The following is a 24,526-nucleotide window of genomic DNA, read 5'->3' as shown; positions in this document are numbered from 1 at the left end:
TTCTTGCTTCTTTCCTTCAATCAGCTCATCAGCTCATTTTGACAAAGTAGAGGACCTGAAACTGACACACCTTTGGCTCTTATTTATTCGTGCCACAAAAATAATGCCTCTTCTAACTGAGGATGTGCACCTTTTCTCATTGTTTTTCAAGATTTCACTGCGCTGCCCAATGCTTGGATGGAACAAAATTTTTCAATTCCTGATCGATTTGTCTTCCGATCAGTAATTGTACTCCTACTCTGCAGCAACTTTTGTGGGTGGCTCACCAGCTTTGATGTACTGACAACAAGTGGAAAGTGTTAGGCGGCGCACTCTAATTGTCAGTTTCGACAGGACTACGTTGCGCTGCATAGAACAATACTGTATGTACTGTACTTACAAGGAGTTCCAATAGATGGCAGTGGCATGAAACCATGCAATACGAATAAGAAACACACTAGTGCTTCAACCAACACACGCACGAATTGACAATACTTGGACTTTTGACACGCACCAGTGCACTGATTAGCATTAGATTGCCAAAAAACACCAGCAAATGCTTGGCTCCAGGTGCATGCAAATTGAAACTTGTCAAGTGTCAATCTAGCTAGCCAAAAGTGTAGCTGCACGAGAGTTTACTGTACTTGTTCTCAGATGGCAGTCACAGACGTGAACAGGTTACAATGTACTCAGTACACTACACAGTGATGCTCCCTTGTAGTGGTCTGATGTAGTCAACTGGAACATTGATTTTGACAATGCCCTTACTTTCCAACATCAGGCCACTATCAGATCCAAATACTCCAAAAATACAGATGTTGCAAGGTTTAACCAGGCGACCAAATGGACATCCACAATGAGGTTTCTTTCAAACTCTCATCAGATAATGCTGTCTCACACCAATATGGAGCACCTTCATATCCTCCAGAGTGATGATTCAACATCTGACGCTATTCGCATCCCTTATATACCACATGATGCTTGCTAAACAGCAATAAAAACAAAGAACACTAATGAATAATGAAGGAAAAGACAGACTGTTACTTACCATAAAGAAGATACCTTAGGCTGCAGATGGGCAGAATTAAAAGACACTTACATAAAGCTTTCAGCCACAGCCTTCACCAGTAAGTAGTAATCTGTCTTTTCCAACATTGTTGATATTCCTACTGGAGTTTCCATTGTTTCAAGGACACTGATGCTTTTCTGTGAGTGTTTCCTTTATGATGTTTTCTGCATTTTAGCTTCTCTTTTAAAAAGAAAAAAAAAGAAAGAAAGAAAGAAAAAAAAAGATTTGTTGCTGGAAAACTTCTGAAGTCCAATAAAGGAGTTACAACAGCCATATATGGTTATCTGGTGGACCTTGCAGAACCAAATTCTAGGGCTGAAATGTATTGTTGACCAATGGGCATTAATCAGACTGAATACTAAATAAAAAATTAAATCCAATTTTACACAAAAACACAGGTTCTATCACTGTTGTTTTTCGTTCTATTTTGCTCTTATGTTTGCTATGACTTGTTGAGCAGAAATTTTCTTTCTATCTATAGAGTTACATTTGCTGTAATGTATCTTACCTGCATGTTGTTACTTCTTTCTTCTCACTGCTGCCCCAATCATGGCAAGCAAGTCATCCTCACTGCATTTGCTTCGTATTGCATCTCTGAAACAACAGTTAAAACACCCGTTAAACAGTACCAGGCAATTACCACACAGTGAAATGTTGGTACACTAAAAAGGAAGAAAAACTTTGCAGAAATCTTCAACAGTAATCTTGTAGTCTGTAGTAGGCAACAGCAGGATAACAAACCCACTGGACAACAATGGGAAAGTCATGATAGAAGTTACTTTTATTTTTATAAATAAACAGGTATCTTACACAAATGCTCAAGAGTATACATAGGATCTTGGGCTGAAGAGGTGGAGCAGAAACTGACATTAGTTTTGTTGAAGAGGGAGTAGTGGAACACAGCACAATTTCTTGCAAAATGAAGCCAAATTTATTGATAAACTGTTAATTAATTGCCAAGCTCACTAATGTGACCATTTTACAACAGGTACTTACTGCTTGGAGTATATGTGAATTTTCAGGCTTGCCTGATAGATCTGTTGCAAAAACACTTTGGGTTCCCCACCAGATAACATTATGCAAGTCCCTCCCTCAATATTTCAGTGACACAACATTTTGGCATCTTCAGGTGGTGGTGATTTCCACCATCACTGCTGCAAGATGCAACTGGCAATTTCCACGTGACAGCTTTGAAATTTATCATGTGGATGACTATGACCATCATATTTAGAATTCAGAGGATTTCATAGAATACCTGAAGATGCTTAAACTAGAACTTTCAGATCTTTTAGTTAGCTCAAATGTTATATCATTACTTACAAAAGTGTCCCTGCAGCCCTCATTAGAGGTTATTAGCAGCAAGTTTGAGAAAGAAATTGTGGTGCTGTTTAAACATGTGCATACCTCATCCTATTTCTTATGTAACACCAACTACTTTGATCAAGTGGACAGTGTTCCCATGGGAGACCCTCTATTTCCCTTAGTAAATATCCAACATTCCTCCTTGTGGCAGAATGCTGAAGAGACATTTGTGGTGTGGCCCACATAATACAGACACTACCTATGTTCCTGCAGCATTTGCACTCACTCCATCTGAATATTCAGTTCACTGTGGAAGTACAATAAGATAGCAGCTTACCATTCCTGGATGTCACAGTTAGAAGAAAAGCTGACAGAACACTGGGGCATAGTCTCTACTGAAAACTGATACACGCAGAGTTATATTTGCGGTCCAAAAGTTGCCATCACCCTGCACAATGTGGTAGTGTCTTACACTCCCTGGCACATAGAGCACACGTGATCTCAGATACCGACAGTCTGCCTGGTGAACTGTAACACCTAAGAACAGTGTTCCAGCAGAATGTTTATTCTTGTAAACAGATTTGCAATGTGTTCTGAGCAAAGCAAGTTCAGTGTAGGGATGTAAATGAAGATACTTAGACAAGCACTGCAAATGGCTTTCTTGCCATATTTCAGTGGCATGTTTTCAAAAATAGAAAGAATCGCTAAGAGAAACAGAATCAAGTGTGTTTTTCGTCTACCAGCAAAACTAAGGAATTGTTTGGGTTCAGTTAAAGACAATCTTGACCTTAGAAAACACAGATCATATATAAGATCTGATGCCATTATGGGAAATCTTATATAGGGCAGACACCTCACATTGTGCAAGAACACTGTTCAACAGCGCTGACAAAAATGCCACCCAGTAAATTAGTGGTAGCAGAGCACTGCCTGAGTACAGGGCACCACACGTTTCCCAAGAGGACTGAAATTTTATCCTCAGCATCATCACTCTAGGATTGTGTTTTTAAGAATGAGGCATGTATCCATACGGTGGGCAATCTTACCAACAGGAATATGGAATTTTGACTAAGCACTGCCCAGAATCCAGCACTGACTGCCATGAAATTAAAACAGTAGAAACCAGATCCTCCGATGTATGACCTGATGCAGCACCTTGCAGAGAGTTAATTCAGCTTTTAACCACACGAGTGTCCAGAAGTGCAGTCATTGCCCACAACACATAAGCAGAAGGCTACTATGAATGGCATTTCCATCCAACTGGGAGTGCCTATCCACACATTCGTACTCCTGCTTCTAGCCTGACAAATTTGAATTCTGCTGTGCGAATATCACCAGTCACATCTTGCAGCAGTGATGACAGGACCCACGACTACCTGAAGATGACGAACAGTTGTGTTGGTGAAATATTGTGAGGCTTGCACAAAGTTATTCAGTGGCAAATCTGAGAAGGTTTGTATACATTATTTTTCTGTGATGCAGGTAATGTGCAGCAAAATGTGATAACTTTCTGCATTTGCCTTTTTATACATTTCAAAATACCCCAAAAATTGGTGATAAACACTGAACATATGACGTAACCAGATGACATACCCCACAGCATGTGCAGCAGTTGGGGCTGAGTGTAAAGGAATGATTGAGCAGTGCAATACTTTCATTTGAGCAAACAGAGCAAATTTCGAAAACATTTTGTAAATATGATCTGTTGTAAATGTAGATGTTACAAAATTATTGTCCCTGCTGTAATCAAGCAAAAGCAGTTCTGATTTTGTGTTTTTTGTTTCTGTCCCTTCTCTTTTTGTTTACAGACATTAGTTAGTAAAGAAAACATAGGTCATTTAATGGCAATGATGCTATTCTGAAGTTTATACTCATCTACTTGTTATGCAATATGGCAGGTTTTCATTGTACTGTACTTTGCAAGAAATCAAGGAAACTGCAAGACCGGTAAATAAAATAATAAACTTCAATATAAATACATAATTGTTTAACACAATGAAAAAATACTGCCTGCCAGATGCAAGACTCAAATCCTGAACACCATCACTAAAGTCGCACACATGTGTCCGTAGCCACAATGATATGAATACTTGACTTGGGTTGGGATGATCAAGTGTGACAGGCCGAGAGGCTCAACCACTGCAAGCATGGCAAGGTACATCATCTGGTGACATTTGTCATTCGCTTTTGACACATTTCCCAACATTTGTATCGTATCCAACATTTGTGATCCCATGTGTCTTGTATTAAATTAGTTGTCTCAGGGTCATATACAGTGCTTTGGAGGCTTTTAAATGATAATACGCATCACCCTGTGTGTGTGTGTGTGTGTGTGTGTGTGTGTGTGTGTGTGTGTGTGTGTGTGTGTGTGTGTGTGTGTGTGTGTGTTTATATATATGAAACAAATGCTAACAAAGAGATAGAGGGCCTGGCCAGTACTTACTTCAGCTCAGTACAGCCGATAGATACACAAAACAGAACAGAAAATTGACGTATCCTAGCTTTCGGAACTTCGTTCCTTCATCAGGAAGGAGAGAGGGGAAAAAAGGGGAAGAAGGGAAAGTGGATTCAGTTATTCACAACCCAGGTTATGAAGCAACAGGGGAAAGGTAAACAGGAAGGGTAGCAAAGATGGAGGCATGGATGTCAGAGGGAAGCCAAGGTGGCTGTAATTACTGTGCCAGCTTCAAACCAAGGAGGATGAATACAGAAGTAAAGAGGCACATAGTATAAAGATAAACGCAACTGTGTAGGATGAAAAGATGCGTGAATGGCTAAAGAGGAAAGGGAAAGAGGAGAAGACTAAAGAGTAAATGGGAGTGAGGTTGGTTAACATATGTTCAGACCAGGGGGATGGCGGGATGAAAGGATGTGTTGGAGTGCAAGTTCCCATCTCCGCAGTTCCAAGGTACTGGTGTTGGGTGGGAGAAGCCAAATTGCACATATGGTGTAGCAGGTTCCTAGGTCCCTAGAATTATGCTGTAGGGCATGCTCCGCTACTGGGTATTGGACATCTCCTAGGCGGACAGTTCGTCTGTGCCCATTCACGCGCTCAGCCAGTTTAGTTGTCGTCATACCAAAGTAAAAGGCTGTGCAGTGCAGGCATGTCAGCTGATAAATGATGTGTTGTCTCACATGTGGCCCTGCCTTGAGTTGTGTATGTTATACCAGTAGCGGGGCAGGAGTATTTGGTTGTGGGGGGATGCATGGGGCAGGTTTTGCATCGGGGTCGGTTACAGGGGTAGGAACCGCTGGGTAGAGAAGGTGGTCTGGGAATATTGTAGGGTTTGACAAGGATGTTACGGAGGTTAGGGGGTCAGCAAAAGGCAACTCTGGGTGGTGTGGGGAGAATATTGTCAAGGGATGATCTCACTTCAGGGCTTGACTTGAAAAATTCATATCCGTGGCAGAGTAATTAGTTGACGTTTCGAGGCCAGGATAATATTGGGTGAAAAGGGGGATGCTTCTGTGTGGTCTGGGGGTAGTAACATTGTTGTTGGGTGGGGAGGAATGTATTGCTTGGGAGATCTGTTTGTGGACAAGGTCTGCAGGATAGTTGTGGGAGAGGAATGCACTGATATATAATATAATACAGGGAAACATTCCAAATGGGAAAAATATATCTAAAAACAAAGATGATGTAACTTACCAAATGAAACCGTTGGTATGTTGATAGACACACAAACAAACACACACACAAAATTCAAGCTTTCGCAACCCACAGTTGCTTCATCAGGAAAGAGGGAAGGAGAGGGAAACACGAAAGGATGTGGCTTTTAAGGGAGAGGGTAAGGAGTCATTCCAACCCCGGGAGTGGAAAGACTTACCTTAGGGGGGAAAAAGGACAGGTATACACTCACGCGCGCACACGCACACACACACACACGCACACACACACACACACACACACACACACACACACACACACACACACACACACACACATATATTCATCCGCACATATACAGACACAAGCAGGGTATATGTGCGGATGGATATGTGTGTGTGTGTGTGTGTGTGTGTGTGTGTGTGTGTGTGTGTGTGGCATACTGATCTGAACTATGCAGCCTTCAAATGGAAGTTTTTTGATCACTCCTTATTTTGCACCCTGCCACCTTGGCAATATGTACCGCAAATCATCAGACAGACGACCTTCCTGCATGCTTCGAGCATCCCCTGGTGCTGTTCCGAACCAATGCTAATCTTTGTAACTGTGACGAGCAGTGTGCAGATTGCATGTTTGTATCCCACAAAGAGGTGACAGTTCCCAGTGGCATGAATGGTTACTGTTTATTGACTGTCACTGAGTTGGTGAGTCATTTGCTACATTGTGGCCCACCTGTTCACTGCTAAAGCCATGCTAGTCAGTGGTAACCCCTGTCAATGATATCCTGTTGCCCATACCAGTTCACTCTGCTGATTGTGGTAGTATTTTCCTTGAATAAATCTGCTCACAGTACACCTTTGACACTGTGGTACAAGAAAGCCCAATGACTACACACCCTTATAGAATATGTGTCTTGACCCATGGGTACCCACGATATGGCAGTGATAAAATCACCCTGTGATCAACTGTCACACTGCAGCTGTAAGCTGCACCTCCTTTTTCAGAATACTCAGGTTTATTAATTTGAAGTAAATCAGATCTTTTGAAGGAAGATTTAACAAAAAGAGCACATCCAGGAAAGGATGAAAGCATGTCTAATTAACTGGAACACAAAATTAATAATTAGTGGTGACAAAGATCCTCTGCAATAAAAAATAATGTCCACTTACTTCATGTATTAGTCTTCAAGTGACAGAATATATGTAACGGTGTCCTTCTTATTTACACTGATTAAACAATGTAAATACCAGGTAGGAATATCAACAGTGCAGGGAAAGATAGAGCACTATTTACCGTAAAGAAAATAAAGTTGCACACAGGCACAACACACAAGCAAGAACACTGCGTGCGCACGCACGCACGCACACACACACAGAGAAAAAAAAACTGCCAAGTCCAGCAGCTAGGGGCAAGCTGCTGGAGTTGGCAGTCATATGTGTGTGACATGTGCTTGCCTGTGTGTATGAATGTGTGTGTTTCTCTGTATCTCTTTTGCTGATGAAGGCTGTGGCCGAAAGCTTTGTGTAAGTGCCTTTTTAATTGTGCCTGTCTACAATGTAACATGTCTCCTTTACAGTAAGCAGCAATCTATGTTTTCCTATATTTTTCATTTACACAGATGTAATTAACAAATCCGAGTCTATTTATTCCAGAGAAGTGACAGTTTGTTCATGACAGTTCAGCACAAATCTGATTTTTTATATACAGCAAGGCTACCTATAAATTATTCTGCGTGCCAGTGTTCATGCTGACTATAGGGATTCACACTGATCATGTGTAATTTGACATCTGGTCCTGTAAACTTACTTCTGCTCAACGTGAAAAATTCTCCAATCCACGTTTTGTAATTAACCTTAACATATCAAATAATGCACCCTTCAATATAACTGCTTATTGTCCACTTCCCATCACTCTATTCCCACTGTCAACCCAGCTGACCTCTACTTCTAATCCAAAAACCATGGTTGACTCAATGTTTGCTATTGCAAGCTATTGCTATTGCAACACAAAAGTGCCAGAGGCACCAGTAATGATATATAATTAAAAATACTAGAAAGTAAGGCTCACCGGTTAGTTCATGCTAAGACAAACACTACAAGTGTCTAAGACACTGTGCTCTCACACAAGTACGAGGTCTGAATACATTCCAGTTACGATACACTAAACTATTTCATTCACGGTGGCAATATACATACTCTCTCCCCAATAAACAGAATAGTTATAACTCAATTGTTCACAAGTGTATATTTTGACTCTTGCCACAGCTATGCAGTCAGTATGCCACAGGCGTGCCATAGAAAGGGATCAGGTTCAATTCCTTGTAGAGCCGGGAAATTCTGCTCGGTGGACAGACTGGAATAGGGTACACTCTGCTTGTAGTTACAGCTGAGGAGCTACTCAAGTGAGAAGTAGTGTCTTCAACTTCTGGAAGTTGATAACAGCCTGGAGAGTTGTATACTGACCCCCTAACTCTCCATAGATATATAGTAGAGGACATCTCTCGAAGAGCATTGCGTGGTCTTCTGGGCCCAATGCAGAGTTCCTTTATCAATGTATATTGTATATCACCACTTGTACACACTCATCAGCACAGTACCATATTGTCTCTTCACGTGGCAAATTTTTATTCCCTTATTTCCAGATAAACATTTTTCCTCTTCTTCTTCTTCTTTTTTTTTTTTAACTATCATTACTTGTACCACACATATTCCACACAGTTTATGCTCACTCCTTCAATGATACTGCCCATCCTTCTCTAGTGTGCGAGTTGTCCCTGCTTTCCTGCGTGTTTGTTGGTTTAAACACCCTTGTTTCAGAAGAGAGTGACAGCTTAGATACAGTCTTGTCATTATTTTGTATTTTTATTTAGCAATTATTGTTTGAGCCTTATAGGCGAATGTCACAAGATATTGTCAACCACTGCATTCACTAGATTGGAATGGGGTTCATGGTAACTTATCAATTCATTTTTTAAGTTGCTGTTATCTTTTTCATCCTATCTTGGACTAGTTTTTCCATATTCCCACTCTATTTTACGTAGTCAAACAGTTATCTGCCCTTGCAAACTTGCTCCTTTACTACCAAGTTAACTAATACTGGGCAGCCTAACAGAAGTTCCAATATCCAGTCTTTCACCACAATTCACCTACACACACTTTTCACTCACTGATTTTCTTTTTTCAATGTCATAAATATTTTGCTTTCACAGACTGCTGTGCTTTGAACATAAAATTGTAGGAACATCTGCCTCACATGTCAGTTTCTTTTTTTTAATTATTTATTAAAGAATATGTTCCTTGCTTATTCCTATCTGCTTCTGATACATTTCCATTCTCACTTTTATTTTGTTTTGATCCATTTCTTTTTTCTTTGATAGACAAGTCAAACAACAATGGCAATATGTTGCAGCCCCCTGTGTTTCACCCTACTTACTACGAACTTACTTTTCTTAGCTTCCAATTTCATTAGTCATTTGGTTTCTAAGATACTTAAATTAATTGTTTGACCCTGTATTTTTATATCTTATTTTACCTTCGGTTGATAAAGGATTTCTGTTATGCTCACAAAGAGAGAGCTGATTCTTCCCACCCCCTACCCCCCTTACCTTGTCCTGAAACAAACTTATCGCCAAGTATCTTGCAGTTTTTTTCCTATTATTAATCTCTTAGTCTAGTCATCAATTTAAAAGTGTCAGTTGTTGGTCCCATTGTCTAATAATTTGTACATTTATACACATGAAGTTCCATTTTTTATTTGGAACATATAGACTCTGATAATCATGAATCACAGTTCAAATGGCTCTGGGCACTATGGGACTTAACATCTGAGCCAAGGCAGGATTCAAACCTGCGACCGTAGCAGTCGCGCGGTTCTGGACTGAAGCGTCTAGAACCGCTCGGCAACGGTGGCTGGCGAATCATAGTTACCATCACATGGACAGAAATACTGTGTTAACTTTATTACAACCTAGGGACATAGCTAAAAATGTCTTTAAATAATTTCCAGTCCTGATTACTTTCCTTTAATTTAATCTCACAAATAGGTTAGTGTAACATGATGTTGACAGAGGCAAATTATATATACTCACAAATTATTTAGCTAGAGGTATCTGGTTTGTATGTCTGGGAGGGAGGAGGGTGCAAGCTGAAAACTTCAAGAAAAGATTACTCATTTCATACCTGCTGGATTTAACTGCAGTTTATCTCTTCCATATACCAACCACATACCTAATGTGCATGGCAAACAGTTTAAAAGTATTATTCTATACTCAGCATTTGGAACTATCAGTTCCTTCATGAGATAGGAAAGAGTGATAAGTTCCTGAAGGTCTGAAAGGTCACTCGGACTCCACGACTAATGTGAGGACAAGAGGAACGAATGTGTCTATAAGAAGATTTGGAATTTCACCTCTTGAACGTAAAATACTGATCAGTCTGTCAGTCTTCTAGTAATTTTATGGTTTCCTCACATGAAATTTCACTTGGACACGATTATTCTATGTTTCATCACTCACCTGAGAGATATCTCTGAATTCCCAAAGAGACACACCTCCAAATTGCCATCAGCTGTTATCCGTAAACGGTTGCACGTGCCACAGAAGTGTTCACTCATTGAGGTAATAAATCCCACACATCCCTTGAAGCCCAGGACATGGTATGCCTGCAAAAAGAAATTGTAAGAAAATAGCTACTGCTGTTGTGAAAATACTATAAATGTGTTGCTCACCAAGTGGAGGAAGGAGAAAACGTGCATTAAGGGGAGTTTGAACGCCCTATCCTGACAATGTTAAATTTAGTGACTTAACTTCCCCATATTTCAGGAACAACTGTAGCCATTGACAAGAAACTTTTACAGCACATTAAACTATATGTTCTGAGTCTTACAATAATTGCATTTCAGCCACTGCTTTTGGAAATACAATTTTTTAATTACACAGTTAAAATTTTGTGTACTTTTTTGTATGTTATTCTAAATAATTTTATTTATACATAACATTATGTTTTTCTTTTAGTTAAGAAGACTCAGGATACGTATGTTATTACTCCCTGAAAATTTGAATTCGCTACTCGAAGTAGTTTCTGAGATTTAGGGAAAAATGCAAGAGAAAATGTAAATTTTCAGGAAGAGTTTTTAAAGTTTTAATAGACTGTAACTCAATATATGCTTAACATTTTATTTTTAGTCACTCAGAAGCACCCTGCACCATACTGTATATCATCCTCTTGATCTTTTTTAAGTTTTTTCTTGTTTTCTTCTTTCTGGACTCCGTAGTGGCCAACTGTGCTGCATACTTTGCTTTACCAATGCAAACCTTGTCCATCCATTCAAATTCTCTGATGCAGTTTGCTCCAGAATTAATTCCCATATGTTGTAGCACTTTCACGCTACCAATGTTGCCATCATTAAAAGCAATAACAGCATAACTGACCCCCACTTTAGTGTCTTCATTACGAGAAAATCATTTTTTGGTCTACATCTACATCTACATCCATACTCCTCAAGCCACCTGACGGTGTAGGGTACCTTAAGTACCTCTATTGGTTCTCCCTTCTATTCCAGTCTCGTATTGTTTGTGGAAAGAAGTATTGTCGGAATGCCTCTGTGCGGGCTCTAATCTCTCTCATTTTATCCTCATGGGATATACGTAGGAGGGAGCAATATGCTGCTTGACTCCTCGGTGAAGGTATGTTCTCGAAACTTCAACAAAAGCCCATACCGAGCTACTGAGCATCTCTTCTGCAGAGTCTTCCACTGGAGTTTATCTAACATCTCTGTAACGCTTTCGCGATTACTAAATGATCCTATAACGAAGCATGCTGCTCTCTGTTGGATCTTCTCTATCTCTTCTATCAACCCTATCTGGTACGGATCCAACACTGCTGAGCAGTATTCAAACCGTGGGCGATCAAGTGTACTGTAACCTAATTCCTTTGTTTTCGAATTGCATTTCCTTAGGATTCTTCCAACGAATCTCAGTCTGGCATCTGATTTACCAACGATCAACTTTATATGATCATTCCATTTTAAATCACTCCTAATGCATACTCCCAGATAATTTATGGAATTAACTGCTTCCAATTGCTGACCTGCTATATTGTAGCTAAATGATATGCGATCTTTCTTTGTATGTATTCGCAGCACATTACACTTGTCTACATTGAGATTCAATTGCCATTCCCTGCACCATGCATCAATTCGCTGCAGATCATCCTGCATTTCAGTACAATTTTCCATTGTTGCAACCTCTCGATATACCACAGCATCATCCGCAAAAAGCCTCAGTGAACTTCCGATGTCATTCACAAGGTCATTTATGTACGTTGTGAATAGCAACTGTCCTACGACACGCCCCTGCAGCACACCTGAAATCACTCTTACTTCGGAAGACTTCTCTCCATTGAGAATGACATGCTGCGTTCTGTTATCTAGCAACTCTTCAATCCAATCACATAATTGGTCTGATAGTTCATATGCTCTTACTTTGTTCATTAAACGATTGCGGGGAACTGTATCGAACGCCTTGCGGATGTCAAGAAACACAGCATCTATTTGGGAACCCGTGTCTATGGCCCTCTGAGTCTCGTGGACGAATAGCGCGAGCTGGGTTTCACACGATCGTCTTTTTCGAAACCCATGCTGATTCTTACAGAGTAGATTTCTAGTTTACAGAAAAGTCATAATACTCGAACATAATACATGTTCTAAAATTCTACAACTGATCGACGTTAGAGATATAGGTCTATAGTTCTGCACTTCTGTTCGACGTCCCTTCTTGAAAACGGGGATGACCTGTGCCCTTTTCCAATTCTTTGGAACGCTATACTCTTGTAGAGACCTACAGTACACTGCTGCAAGAAGGGGGACAAGTTCCTTTGCATACTCTGTGTAAAACTGAACTGGTATCGCATAAGGTCCAGCGGCCTTTCCTCTTTTGAGTGATTTTTATTGTTTCTTTATCCCTCTGTCATCTATTTCAATATCTACCATTTTGTCATCTGTGTGACAATCTAGAGAAGGAACTACAGTGCAGTCTTCCTCTGTGAAACAGCTTTGGAAAAAGACATTTAGTATTTCGGCCTTTAGTCCATCATCCTCTGTTTCAGTACCTTTTTGGTCACAGAGTGTCTGGACATTTTGTTTTGATCCACCTACCGCTTTGACATAAGAGCAAAATTTCTTAGGATTTTCTGCCAAGTCAGTACATAGAACTTTACTTTCGAATTCATTTAACGCCCCTCGCATGGCCCTCCTCACATTACATTTCGCTTCACGTAATTTTTGTTTGTCTGCAAGGTGTTGGCTATGTTTATGTTTGCTGTGAAGTTCCCTTTGCTTCCGCAGCAGTTTTCTAACTCGGTTGTTGTACCACGCTGGCTCTTTTCCATCTCTTACGATCTTGCTTGGCACATACTCATCTAATGCATATTGTACGATGGTTTTGAACTTTGTCCACTGATCCTCAACACTATCTGTACTTAAAACAAAACTTTTGTGTTGAGCCGTCAGGTACTCTGAAATCTGATTTTTGTCACTTTTGCTAACCAGAAAAATCTTCGTACCTTTTTTAATATTTCTATTTACGACTGAAATCATTGATGCAGTAACCACTTTATGATCACTGATTCCCTGTTCTGCGTTAACTGTTTCAAATAGTTCAGGTCTGTTTGTCACTAGAAGGTCTAATATGTTATCGCCACGAGTCGGTTCTCTGTTTAACTGCTCAAGGTAGTTTTCAGATAAAGCTCTTAAAAAATTTCACTGGATTCTTTGCCCCTGCCACCCGTTATGAAAGTTTGAGTCTCCCAGTCTATATCCGGCAAATTAAAATCTCCACCCAGAACTATAACATGGTGGGCAAATCTACTCGAAATATTTTCCAAATTATCCTTCAGGTGCTCAGCCACAACAGCTGCTGAGCCAGGGGGCCTATAGAGACATCCAATTACCATGTCTGAGCCTGCTTTAACCGTGACCTTCACCCAAATTATTTCACATTTCGGATCTCCGTCAATTTCTTTTGATACTATTGCACTTCTTATCGCTTTAAACATGCCTCCCCCTTCACTGTCCAGCCTGTCTCTGCGGTATACATTCCAATCTGAGTTTAGAATTTATTAATGTTTACATCTGGTTTCAGACAAATTTCTGTCCCTAGTACTATGTGGGCATTGTGACCGTTTATTAATCAGAGCAGTTCTGGGACCTTTCTATAGATGCTCCTGCAGTTTACTATTAGCACATTAATATTGTTATTCCCTGTTGCATTTTGTCTACTTCCACCTTGCCGCATCTCAGGAGGTGTCTTGTCGGGCCTAGGGAGGGAATTCTCTAACCTAAAAAACCCACATGTGCACTCCACACATACTCCGCTACCCTTGTAGCCGCTTCCTGCATGTAGTGCACGCGTGACCTATTCAGGGGGAACCTACTTTTCTCCACCCGATAGCGGAGGTCGAGAAATTTGCACCCCAAATCTCCGCAGAATCGTCTGAGCCCCTGGTTTAAGCCTTCCACTCGGCTCCAAACCAGAGGACCACTATCGGTTCTGGGAACGATACTACAAATAGTTAGCTCAGATTCCACCCCGCGAGGCTTTCCGCCTTCACCAACTCCGCTAACCGCCTGTGCGAACTGAGGATGACCTCTGAACCCAGACGGCAGGAGTCATTGGTGCCGACATGAGCAACAATTTGCAGTCGGGTGCACCCAGTGCTCTCTATCACTGCCGGCACGGCCTCCTCCACATCTCGGATGAGACCCCTGGCAAGCAGACAGAGTGAACACTGACCTTCTTCCCCGACCTTTCCGCTATTTCCCTAAGGAGCTCCATCACCCGCCTAACGTTGGAGCTCCCAATAACTAATAAACCCCTCCCCCCATGTGCCTGCTCGGACCTTGCTGAAGGAGTGGCCACATGTCCACTCACAGGCAGAATGGGCGATGCCACACGGCCAGCCTCCACACTGACCCTCCGCCTCGTGCACCACGAATGCCGCTGAACCCGCCACTCCCCTTGGGAAGAGGGTGGCCCAACCGCACCCGGTACCCACAAAGATGTGTCGACAGAAGGGTCAGTGGGTGAAGCATGTAACACCTGGGGTGTACCATGCAACGCACCAGACTCCCCACTGCCGCTACACTCCAAGGAAACAGCCTGAAGACGGCTAACCGCGGCCATTTATTAGATATTCATGTAGTACGTAAAGAAATATGAATGTTTTAACTGGACCACTTTTTTCACTTTGTGATAGATGGGGCTGTAATAGTCAAAAATGGTTCAAATGGCTCTGAGCACTATGGGACTTAACTTCTGAGGTCATCAGTCCCCTAGAACTTAGAACTACTTAAACCTAACTAACCTAAGGACATCACACACATCCATGCCCGAGGCAGGATTCGAACCTGCGACCGTAGCGGTCGCGCATTTCCAGACTGTAGTGCCTAGCACCGCTCGGCCACTCCAGCCAGCTGCTGTAATAGTCACAAACATGTAAGTATGTGGTATCACATAACATTCCGCCAGTGCGGACGGTATTTGCTTCATGATACATTACCCGTGTTAAAATGGACTGTTTACCAATTGCGGAAAAGGTCGATATCGTGTTGATGTATGGCTATTGTGATCAAAATGCCCAAGGGGCGTGTGCTATGTATGCTGTTCGGTATCCTGGATGACATCATCGAAGTGCCCGGACCATTCGCCGGATAGTTACATTATTTAAGGAAACAGGAAGTGTCCAGCCTCATGTGAAACACCAACCACGACCTGCAACAAAAGATGATGATGCCCTAGTAGGTGTTTTAGCTGCTGGGGCAGCTAATCCACACATCAGTAGCAGACAAATTGCGCAAGAATTGGGAATCTCAAATACGTCAGTGTTGAGAATGCTACATCAACATCGATTGCACCCGTACCATATTTCTATGCACCAGGAATTGCATGGCGATGACATTGAACGTCATGTACAGTTCTGCCATAGGGCACAAGAGAAATTACGGGACGATGAAAGATTTTTTGCATGCGTTCTATTTAGCGATGAAGCATCATTCACCAACAGCAGTAACCTAAACCGCCATAATATGCACTATTGGCCAACGGAAAATCTACGATGGCAGCAACAAGTGGAACAGCAGCGACCTTGGCAGGTTAATGTATGGTGTGGCATTAAGGGAGGAAGGATAATTGGCCCCCATTTTATCGATGGCAATCTAAATGGTGCAATGTATGCTGATTTCCTGCGTAATGTTCTACCAATGTTACTACAAGATGTTTCACTGCATGAAAGAATGGCGATGTACTTCCAACATGATGGATGTCCGGCACATAGTTTGCGTGCGGTTGAAGCAGTATTGAATAGCATATTTCATGACAGGTGGATTGGTCATCAAAGCACCATACCGTGGCTCGCACATTCACCGGATCTGACGTCCCCAGATTTCTTTCTGTGGGGAAAGTTGAAGGATATTTGCTATCATGATCCACCGACAATGCCTGACAACATGCGTCAGTGCATTGTCAATGCATGTGCGAACATTACGGAAGGCGAACTACTCACTGTTGAGAGGAATGTCATTACATGTATTGCCAAAGGCATTGAGGTTGACAGACATCATTTTGAGCATTTATTGCATTAATGTGGTATTTACAGGTAATCACGCCGTAACAGCATGCGTTCTTAGAAATGATAAGTTCACAAAGGTACATGTATCACATTGGAACAACCGAAATAAAATGTTCAAATGTACCTACATTCTGTATTTTAATTTAAAAAACCTACCTGTTACCAACTGTTCGTCTAAAATTATGAGACATATGTTTGTGACTATTACAGCGCCATCTATCACAAAGCGAAGAAAGTGGTCCAACTAAAACATTCACATTTCTTTACGTATTACACGAATATGTAATAAAAAATGAGGTTCCTATTTAAAAAAACACAGTTGATATCAGTTTGATCTATGGCAGCGCCCTATAGCAGGCCAACCATTGCGCCAGCTGGTTTCCCCTTTTGAGCTAGACAAATTTCGTTCTTTGTAGTTTTTTCATTTGACACTTATTTCGTGAGATATTTGGCCCGGTCACGATCAATGGACTACCCTGTATATAAAAAATTACCGATTTTATTAGGTCTTGAAGTAATGCATGTAAAAATTTTAACATTTTCAACTGGTGTAGATTATATTTTAGAAAATAAAATAAAATACTTCCCACGCAAGTTTATAAGTAATATACATATCATTTTATTTGGAAAATTGCAAATTTTATAATCAGATAAAAACCCGAAAAAAAGAACAAGAATGTTTTCCCCTTCTAACTCCCCTTAAAGTTACGGAAATGTGCTAGCTTTCGGAGCCAGTGGCTTCTTCTTCTGGCAGAAACAATGAAGGGGAAGGAAAAGGGAAGTAAGAAAAGGATTGTCAAGGTTTAGGAAATGGGGAGAGTTGCAGAAAAGCTGCAGAGAAACCCAGGCCAGCACAGACTTACTGAATGGGATGAGAAATATGTAACTAAACCAGTCCATCTCTCATACCACCAGCAGATGTGAAGTATTCTTGTGATTGGTAGTAAGTCATAAACATTAAATTATTTTCAATGTATGTTCATATGTAATACTTCACGTACCTTTGAGGTATCATTGGGCCCATTGGGAAGAGGATCAAAATCAGGCCACTGCTTTCTAATTATTTGGAGCATTTCACTAAATGAGACCATCTTCCCATCATTCCATTTGTTGCCGCTGAAAGGCATGTACTCGATAAATCTTACATCAACATTTTACTCTTTTCTTAACTCCACAAAACTGCACACTTCATCTTCATTAAAATCTCGCATTACAACACAATTCATCTGTGGAAGAAAGACACCATTAAAAACTTGGTATCAGATAAAACTTGGTTTAAACAGAGTTTAAAAGACTTTTCGATAGGCAACTCATCCTACTCTATAGATGAATATCTTAACAGTGGCTGTTAGGCCAGCTTAAATAAGAATGTCTGTTAGATTTCAGTTCTGAGAGCACTTTGTCATAACAGTCAAGATTATGTACTTTTTGTTTGATAAATTTATTAATAGTGCATAACAATGTTTCAGTCTGACAGCGTATCTATTCTGAAAATATTAGCTGTTCCAGTTTGTATTGTATTCACCTAGTTTGACAATCTCCTGACAAATGATCAGGGTATTCAAATGTTTTATATTTTTTATGTTATACTTTCTGGCATGTTACTCACCCATGAGAATCATCTCATGTTTTGGGTCTTGGAACAAAAGCTGAATCTAATCTAATCTAACCTACAAAATAATGGTTCTACAAGTCTGTTGTTATATTTGTATACCTCACTGATTCTGTTAAATTAATCTTTTTCTCTTTTTTTAGAGAATGTCTGAATTTATCTTAGCATGCCAAGCTGTTAACCTTCTTAACAATTTACAAAAATTAAACTGCATACATCTCCAATCTTTTTCCCCACTCCAACACACACATCTTTTGCTGAAGGTATTATTTTAACTATTACATTAAATTATGAAGCTTTCTTGAAACTGTGCTGCCATTTGTGAAACAACTTTAAAAGTGTTCTCAAGACAAAAGGTCTTCACAAAAGGAGCATTTAGTATCTGTGCAGGTGGTTAACGCTGACAGCCTTCATATAAACAAGCCCAAATGGTAGAACATCCTGCTGTACACATACATGCAATGGCAGAAAAAAGGAAAAGAGCACACCTTTCATTCAAGCATTGAATATATAAACTGATGAGACAAAACACTATGACCTCCTGTTTGATAATGTGTTTGTCCACTGTTGGAACACAATACAGCAGTGATTTTGTGTGGGACAAGTTCAACAAATTTCAGGTATGTTCCCAGCATTATGTGAGGTATGTTCCCAGCATTATGCAGCACCGCATGTCTAAGCACAGGTCATGTAATTCTCATAAATTGGAGATCAGTAGTTTCTGGGTGCAGAACTGGTATCTGATAGCATCGCAGATGTATTCCATCAGATTCAGAAGGGGTGAATTTGATTCTGGCCTCGTGACACTGAAAGTCATATTGTTGAAACATGTCACCTTCATTAGGGACAGGGTGCAGACAGTGCACAATAATGTTCACACAGAACAAAGCTGTTATGGAGCCTTCAGTTACTACCACAGGACCCACAGAAGACCAGGTGAATGTCCTCCATAGCATAATATTGCTCCCACTGGCCTATGTCTGTAGCAAAGTGCACCTTTCAAGCACCAATTCACTCTGTTGACAGTGTATGTGCACAAAACCGCCAAGCAGGTGTAATGCGAAACATGAATGATTCAACCAGATGACACATTTCTATTGATTCACTGCCCAATCTCAATGCTCCTGAGCCACAGAAATTGTAATTCAACAGTGTTGTCAACATGGGAACATACAGGGGTTGTCTGCAGCAGAGCCCTATGTTTAACAATGTGCAATGAATGGTGTGTTCTGAAATACTCGTGCTTCCACCAGCACTGTGTCATCAGACCTGCCACAGAAATTAGCTTTCTCAGCCAAATGTCATCTTTTTCAAAGGAACCATCCCAGAATTTGTCTTAAATCATTTAGGGAAATCGAGGAAAAGCCAAATTTTGGTGGCCCGATGGGACTCGGGTCCGTTGTCCTCTCGAAGGCAAGTCCACTGTCTGACCACTGTGGTGGCATGACGTAGTCTTAATTAAGCCAGAAAATCCTGGGAAATGCTGACATACTTATTGATTTAAGATATAACAATTTAAAACAATCCTTTCATGAATTTCACTACAATTTTCTGCTCTTTTGAAAAAAAATTTTTTTTGACTGTTTTGATATTGTTTAGTATGTTTAAATAATGATGGCAGTCTCTATAAAAGGGCAGTTTGACTTTTAAGTTTAGTTATACTGTTTTAAACTACATCCTTCATCTATTTGTCCACACAGAAGTGCTATAGGATATTACTTGAAGACTATGGTGAGGTGGTGGGGGACAGTCATGTGTTGAGAAGGTGGTGCTGCCAGAAATGAAGTGTGACACTGCATACAGGGAGAATAAAAATACTCTATTCCATATTCATTTACAATCTAATTCTGGCCCCCATATGGTTTTACTTTTCTCCAATAAGAAAAAAGAAATTGTCAGTAACTGTCTTTTTAAGGTCTTAAAAGGAAACAAACAATAGAAAAACTAGGCTGGAATACTGACCATATTATAAAAAAGATACATTGCTATTCACAGTATACAGGAGATGTTAGGTCACAGACAAGCACAACAAAAAGACTACTAAACACGTAAGCTTTCGATCAGAAAGTCTTCTTCCAAAGTGGACAAAACACACACACACACACACACACACACACACACACACACACACACACGACCGTTGTTTCTCCCATGATGCGCAGTTGCTCCCAGTCTGGCCCTAGCAGCCAGAGACAGTGGTCATGTATGTGTGATCTGCATTTGCCCGCATGTGTGTGTGTGTGTGTGTGTGTGTGTGTGTGTGTGTGTGTGTGTGTGTGTGTGTGTCTGTGTGTATGTGCATTACTTCTGCAAACCTTTCAGAAAGGACACGGTATGCATTTCATTCAGCAAGATGAGTAATAAACAATATTAGCAATACTGCATCAAACTTGTTCACTTTCATCTTTGGATTAAACATTCGATTTCACAGAGTACAGAATTTGGCAGAATCAAATTTTGGGGATATGTGGAACTGGGACAGTGGCATATTTTTCACCCTTTCAACAAACTAAGCACTGCTGATTGCTACTTTTATTGTGTCTGCTGCTGCAATGCATATATGAAACTGTAAGTGCAGCATCTATTATGGAATAAAATGTTATACAAATGCAACAAACTCTCGTTCAGAACATGTTCTCTCATACACAGTCTATTATTTGGTTCTTGTTGATCATTATCAAAGAAAGCAGCAGTGTAAGTAACAAGAAATAGTAGTCTCTTGTCATTGTTTCGCTAATGAGACGATTTCTCTCTCTTTTCTTCTTTCACAAAGAAAAAGGAGCCACAATTGCACTTTGTGTGCCAGTTACTTTCCAATACATTGGCACCAGCTGATCTTATTTAAGAATACTCAACTTTCGTAGCCATACAGCACATCCTTTGCTTCCTGGCCTAAATCCAAGTTAACTCCCAGCCCCTCTGCCTCCCCCCCCCCCCCCCCCCCACACACACACGCCACTCCCCCCCCCCCTCTCCCCCCCCAAATCAGCTAGTTGTGTGCTGTTATCTCACGTCACACCCTAGTCTATGAGTGCCCAGCTGTCTGTTGCCTGACCCCTCTACCTGCACCCCTAGCTAGCCCACAGATGGCTCCCCACTCTCCCACGAGCCACTAAATGCTTCCCTCCAAACCCCTCCCATCTCTCTCCATCTCTCACATTGCCTCAACCCACCCCATCCTACCCCACTCTAAAGCCCCACCTCACTCCAGAACACTCACCGTGGGCCAGTAAAGAGCTGGCAGTTGAGCGACCACAGCATAAGGAGACATGCATGCGCATGTGAGAATGTGTGTGTGTGTGTGTGTGTGTGTGTGAGTGTGCGCGCACGCGTGCGCGCGCGCGCATGTTTTCCCTACAGCTAGAAAAAGAAAGTGCATTCTGGAAGCTCGCCAAGCAACGTACCTTTGTTTGGAAGGTAGAAGGCGAGGTACTGGTGGAAGTAAAGCTGTGAGGACGGGTCGTGAGTCGTGCATGGATAGCTCAGATGGTAGAGCACTTGCCCACGAACGGCAAAGGTCCCAAGTTCGACTCTTGGTCCGGCACACAGTTTTAATCTGCCAGGAAGTTTCATATCAGTGCACACTCCACTGCACAGTGAAAATCTCATTCTACATACCTTTTGTTCGTGTGCATATCGATGAGACAGTGCTTCTGCCTTTTGGTGAGCCATCTCCTTTATTCCTAAATAATTTGTAATTTTCAACAGAAACCATCCATACGTTATTATTGCATCCTACATTACAGTATGCAATTTCCACAATGTGTGGTCATCTGTGAATATAATGGGGGTAACAACTGTAGGAGACCAAAAACTGACTGCAGTAAGCAAGTTCAAGTTACTGTACGCTGCAGTAGTTATGCAGAGGTGAAGAGGGTCACACAGGATAGGCTAGCATGGGCAACTCCATGAAACCAATCTTCAGATGGAAGATCACAACAATAAAAACATTTGATTCAGCATACACCAGACTCCAAACAGCGTACACAACCTGTATGCTCAGAAACACAGAAAATCATATTGGTTCCATCAGCAGGAAACTTCAGCCAGTAATTGATATGGAACACTGTGTCGATTTTGTTCATTAATAAAACCCAAAACTGGGGAGTAATAAGAGAGTATTGTTGTAACTTCTTATCAACCTGGTTACCAAAATACATATTAAGAAGACTGGTAAAGTGTTATTTTAAAGGGGTCACTCCAAAGCACCACGAAAGTATTTGAGCAATGTATAACATTAGAGAATCAGTGTGCAATATTGAAAGCCTATCTACATTATCTATATCTGCATGAATAGTCTGTAATTCACAATTAAATGCTGGCAGAGGGTTCAGAGAACCACCCTCAACCTATTTATCTACCATTCCACTCCCCTACAGCATTTGAGGAAAACCAAACACTTCAATATTTCCGTACAAGCTCTGATTTCTCTTATTTTATTACAAGATCATTTCTCTCTATATAAGAGGGCTCTAACAAAATATTTTCACATTCGGAGGAGAAAGTTGATGATTGAAATTTTAAGAACCTGCTCCAGCAAAATGCTTTTGCTTTAATGACTGCCACCCCAATTCACATGCGATATCCGTGGCATGCACTTTCCTGTTTCCCAACAATACAAAATGAGCTGCCCTTCTTTGAACTTTTAAATGATGTCCTCTGTCAGTCCTATCTGGTAAGGATCCCACACCATGCAGAATGCTCCAAAAGAGGACAGACAAGTATAGTTGTAGATAGTCTCTTTAGTAATCCTAATCTTCTAAATGTTTTACTATTAAATCACAGTCTTTTGTTTGCTTTCCCACCGCATTATCTATATGAGCATTCCAATTTAAGTTATTAGTAAATGTAATTCCTAAGTATTCAGTAGACTTCACAGCCTTTAGATCTGCGTGAATTATCATGTAACCAAAATTTAGTAGATGCCTTTTTCTACTCATGCCGATGGCATAACAATTTTTATTATTTAAGGTCAGTTACCACTTTTTGCATCATATGGATAGGTAGCCTAAATCATTTTGCAGTTCATTTTGATCATCTGATCACTTTACAAGACAGTAAATGATTTGCAAGACTGTAAATGATAGCATCATCTAAGAGGACTGCTCAGATTCTCTCTTAAATTGTTAATGTAGATCAGCAACAGCAGGTGGTCTATAACACTTCCTTGAGGAATATCAGATATCACTTCTGTTTTACTTGACGATTTTCCATCAATTACTATGAACTGTGACCTTTCTGACAGGAAACCACACATCCAGTTGCACAACTGAGACAATACGCCATATGATTAGAAAATGCTTGTGAGGAACTGTTTCAAAAAGTCTTCTGGAAATCTACAAATATGGAATCAATTTGAGATCCCCAGTCGACAGCACTTATTACTTTGTGTGGCTAAAGAGCTAGCTGTGTTTTAAAAGGTCGATATTTCTGAATCTATCTTGGCTATTTATCAATGAATCATTATCTTTGAGATAATTCATAATATTCAAACACAATATATGTTCCAAAATCCTAATGCAAATCAACATTAGTGATATGAGTCCGTTATTTAGTAGATTACTCCACTTTTCTTTCTTGAGCATTGGTGTGACCTGAGCAACTTTTCAGTCTCTAGGTATGGATCTTTATCAAATGAGCGGCTATATATGATTTCTAATGGAGCTATTGTATCAGCATTCTCTGAAAGAAACATAACTGCTTTATTACACTGAGGAGAGCTACTACTAAGTTACTCACAGTTGCAGTTGTTCTTGATTTGAATACTGCAATATTTACTTTGTTGTCTTTGGTGAAGAAATTTCAGAAATCCGTGTTTAGTAACCCTGCTTTAGTAGCACTGTCATCAGTAACATTACCACAGCTATTGCGCAGTGAAGGTATTGGTTGTGTCTTGCCATTGGTGTACTACACATGCAACCAGAACCTCTTTGGATTTTCTTCCAGATTTCAAAACGAAGTTTCACTATGGGAACTATTAAACACATCTTGCACTGAAACCCACCCTAAGTTTCGAGCTTCAGTAAAACATCGCTAATCTTGGAGATTTTGCATTCTTTTAAATTTTGACATGCTTTTTTTCATTGCTTCCGCAGCTGAGTTTTGACATATTTTGTGCACCACCCTCTTAATTTATTTTGTATCCTTTCAATTTATTTGGTATATATCTCATAATTGATGTCAATACTATTTCTCTGAATTTAAACCATGTCTGATCTACACTTACATAGTCAGACTTGAAGGAGTAGAGACTTAGTAGAGACCGTCTCCTTGGAAGGCATCAAGATAATTTTTATCTGCTTTCTCATTAAATGCCCTATTGTGTAGGGCTGAAA

The 24,526-nt window shown here is 40.5% G+C and overlaps 1 protein-coding gene across 1 annotated transcript; it reads right to left on the bottom strand.

Annotated features, from left to right (window-relative positions):
• Nucleotides 1-1,566: 1,566 nt before the first annotated feature.
• On the bottom strand, nt 1,567-17,706 carry LOC124734577 (molybdenum cofactor biosynthesis protein 1-like). The gene is made up of 3 exons (XM_047248546.1): nt 17,581-17,706; nt 10,471-10,616; nt 1,567-1,642 (listed from the first exon to the last, which is right to left on the bottom strand). The coding sequence occupies exons 1-3, from the start codon at nt 17,704-17,706 to the stop codon at nt 1,567-1,569; spliced, it is 348 nt and encodes a 115-aa protein (XP_047104502.1).
• Between the last annotated feature and the right edge of the window lie 6,820 nt (nt 17,707-24,526).

Source organism: Schistocerca piceifrons, unplaced genomic scaffold (assembly GCF_021461385.2).
Source record: "Schistocerca piceifrons isolate TAMUIC-IGC-003096 unplaced genomic scaffold, iqSchPice1.1 HiC_scaffold_1520, whole genome shotgun sequence".
Lineage (NCBI taxonomy): Eukaryota > Metazoa > Arthropoda > Insecta > Orthoptera > Acrididae > Schistocerca > Schistocerca piceifrons.
This window is presented reverse-complemented; position numbering and strand designations above follow the sequence as displayed.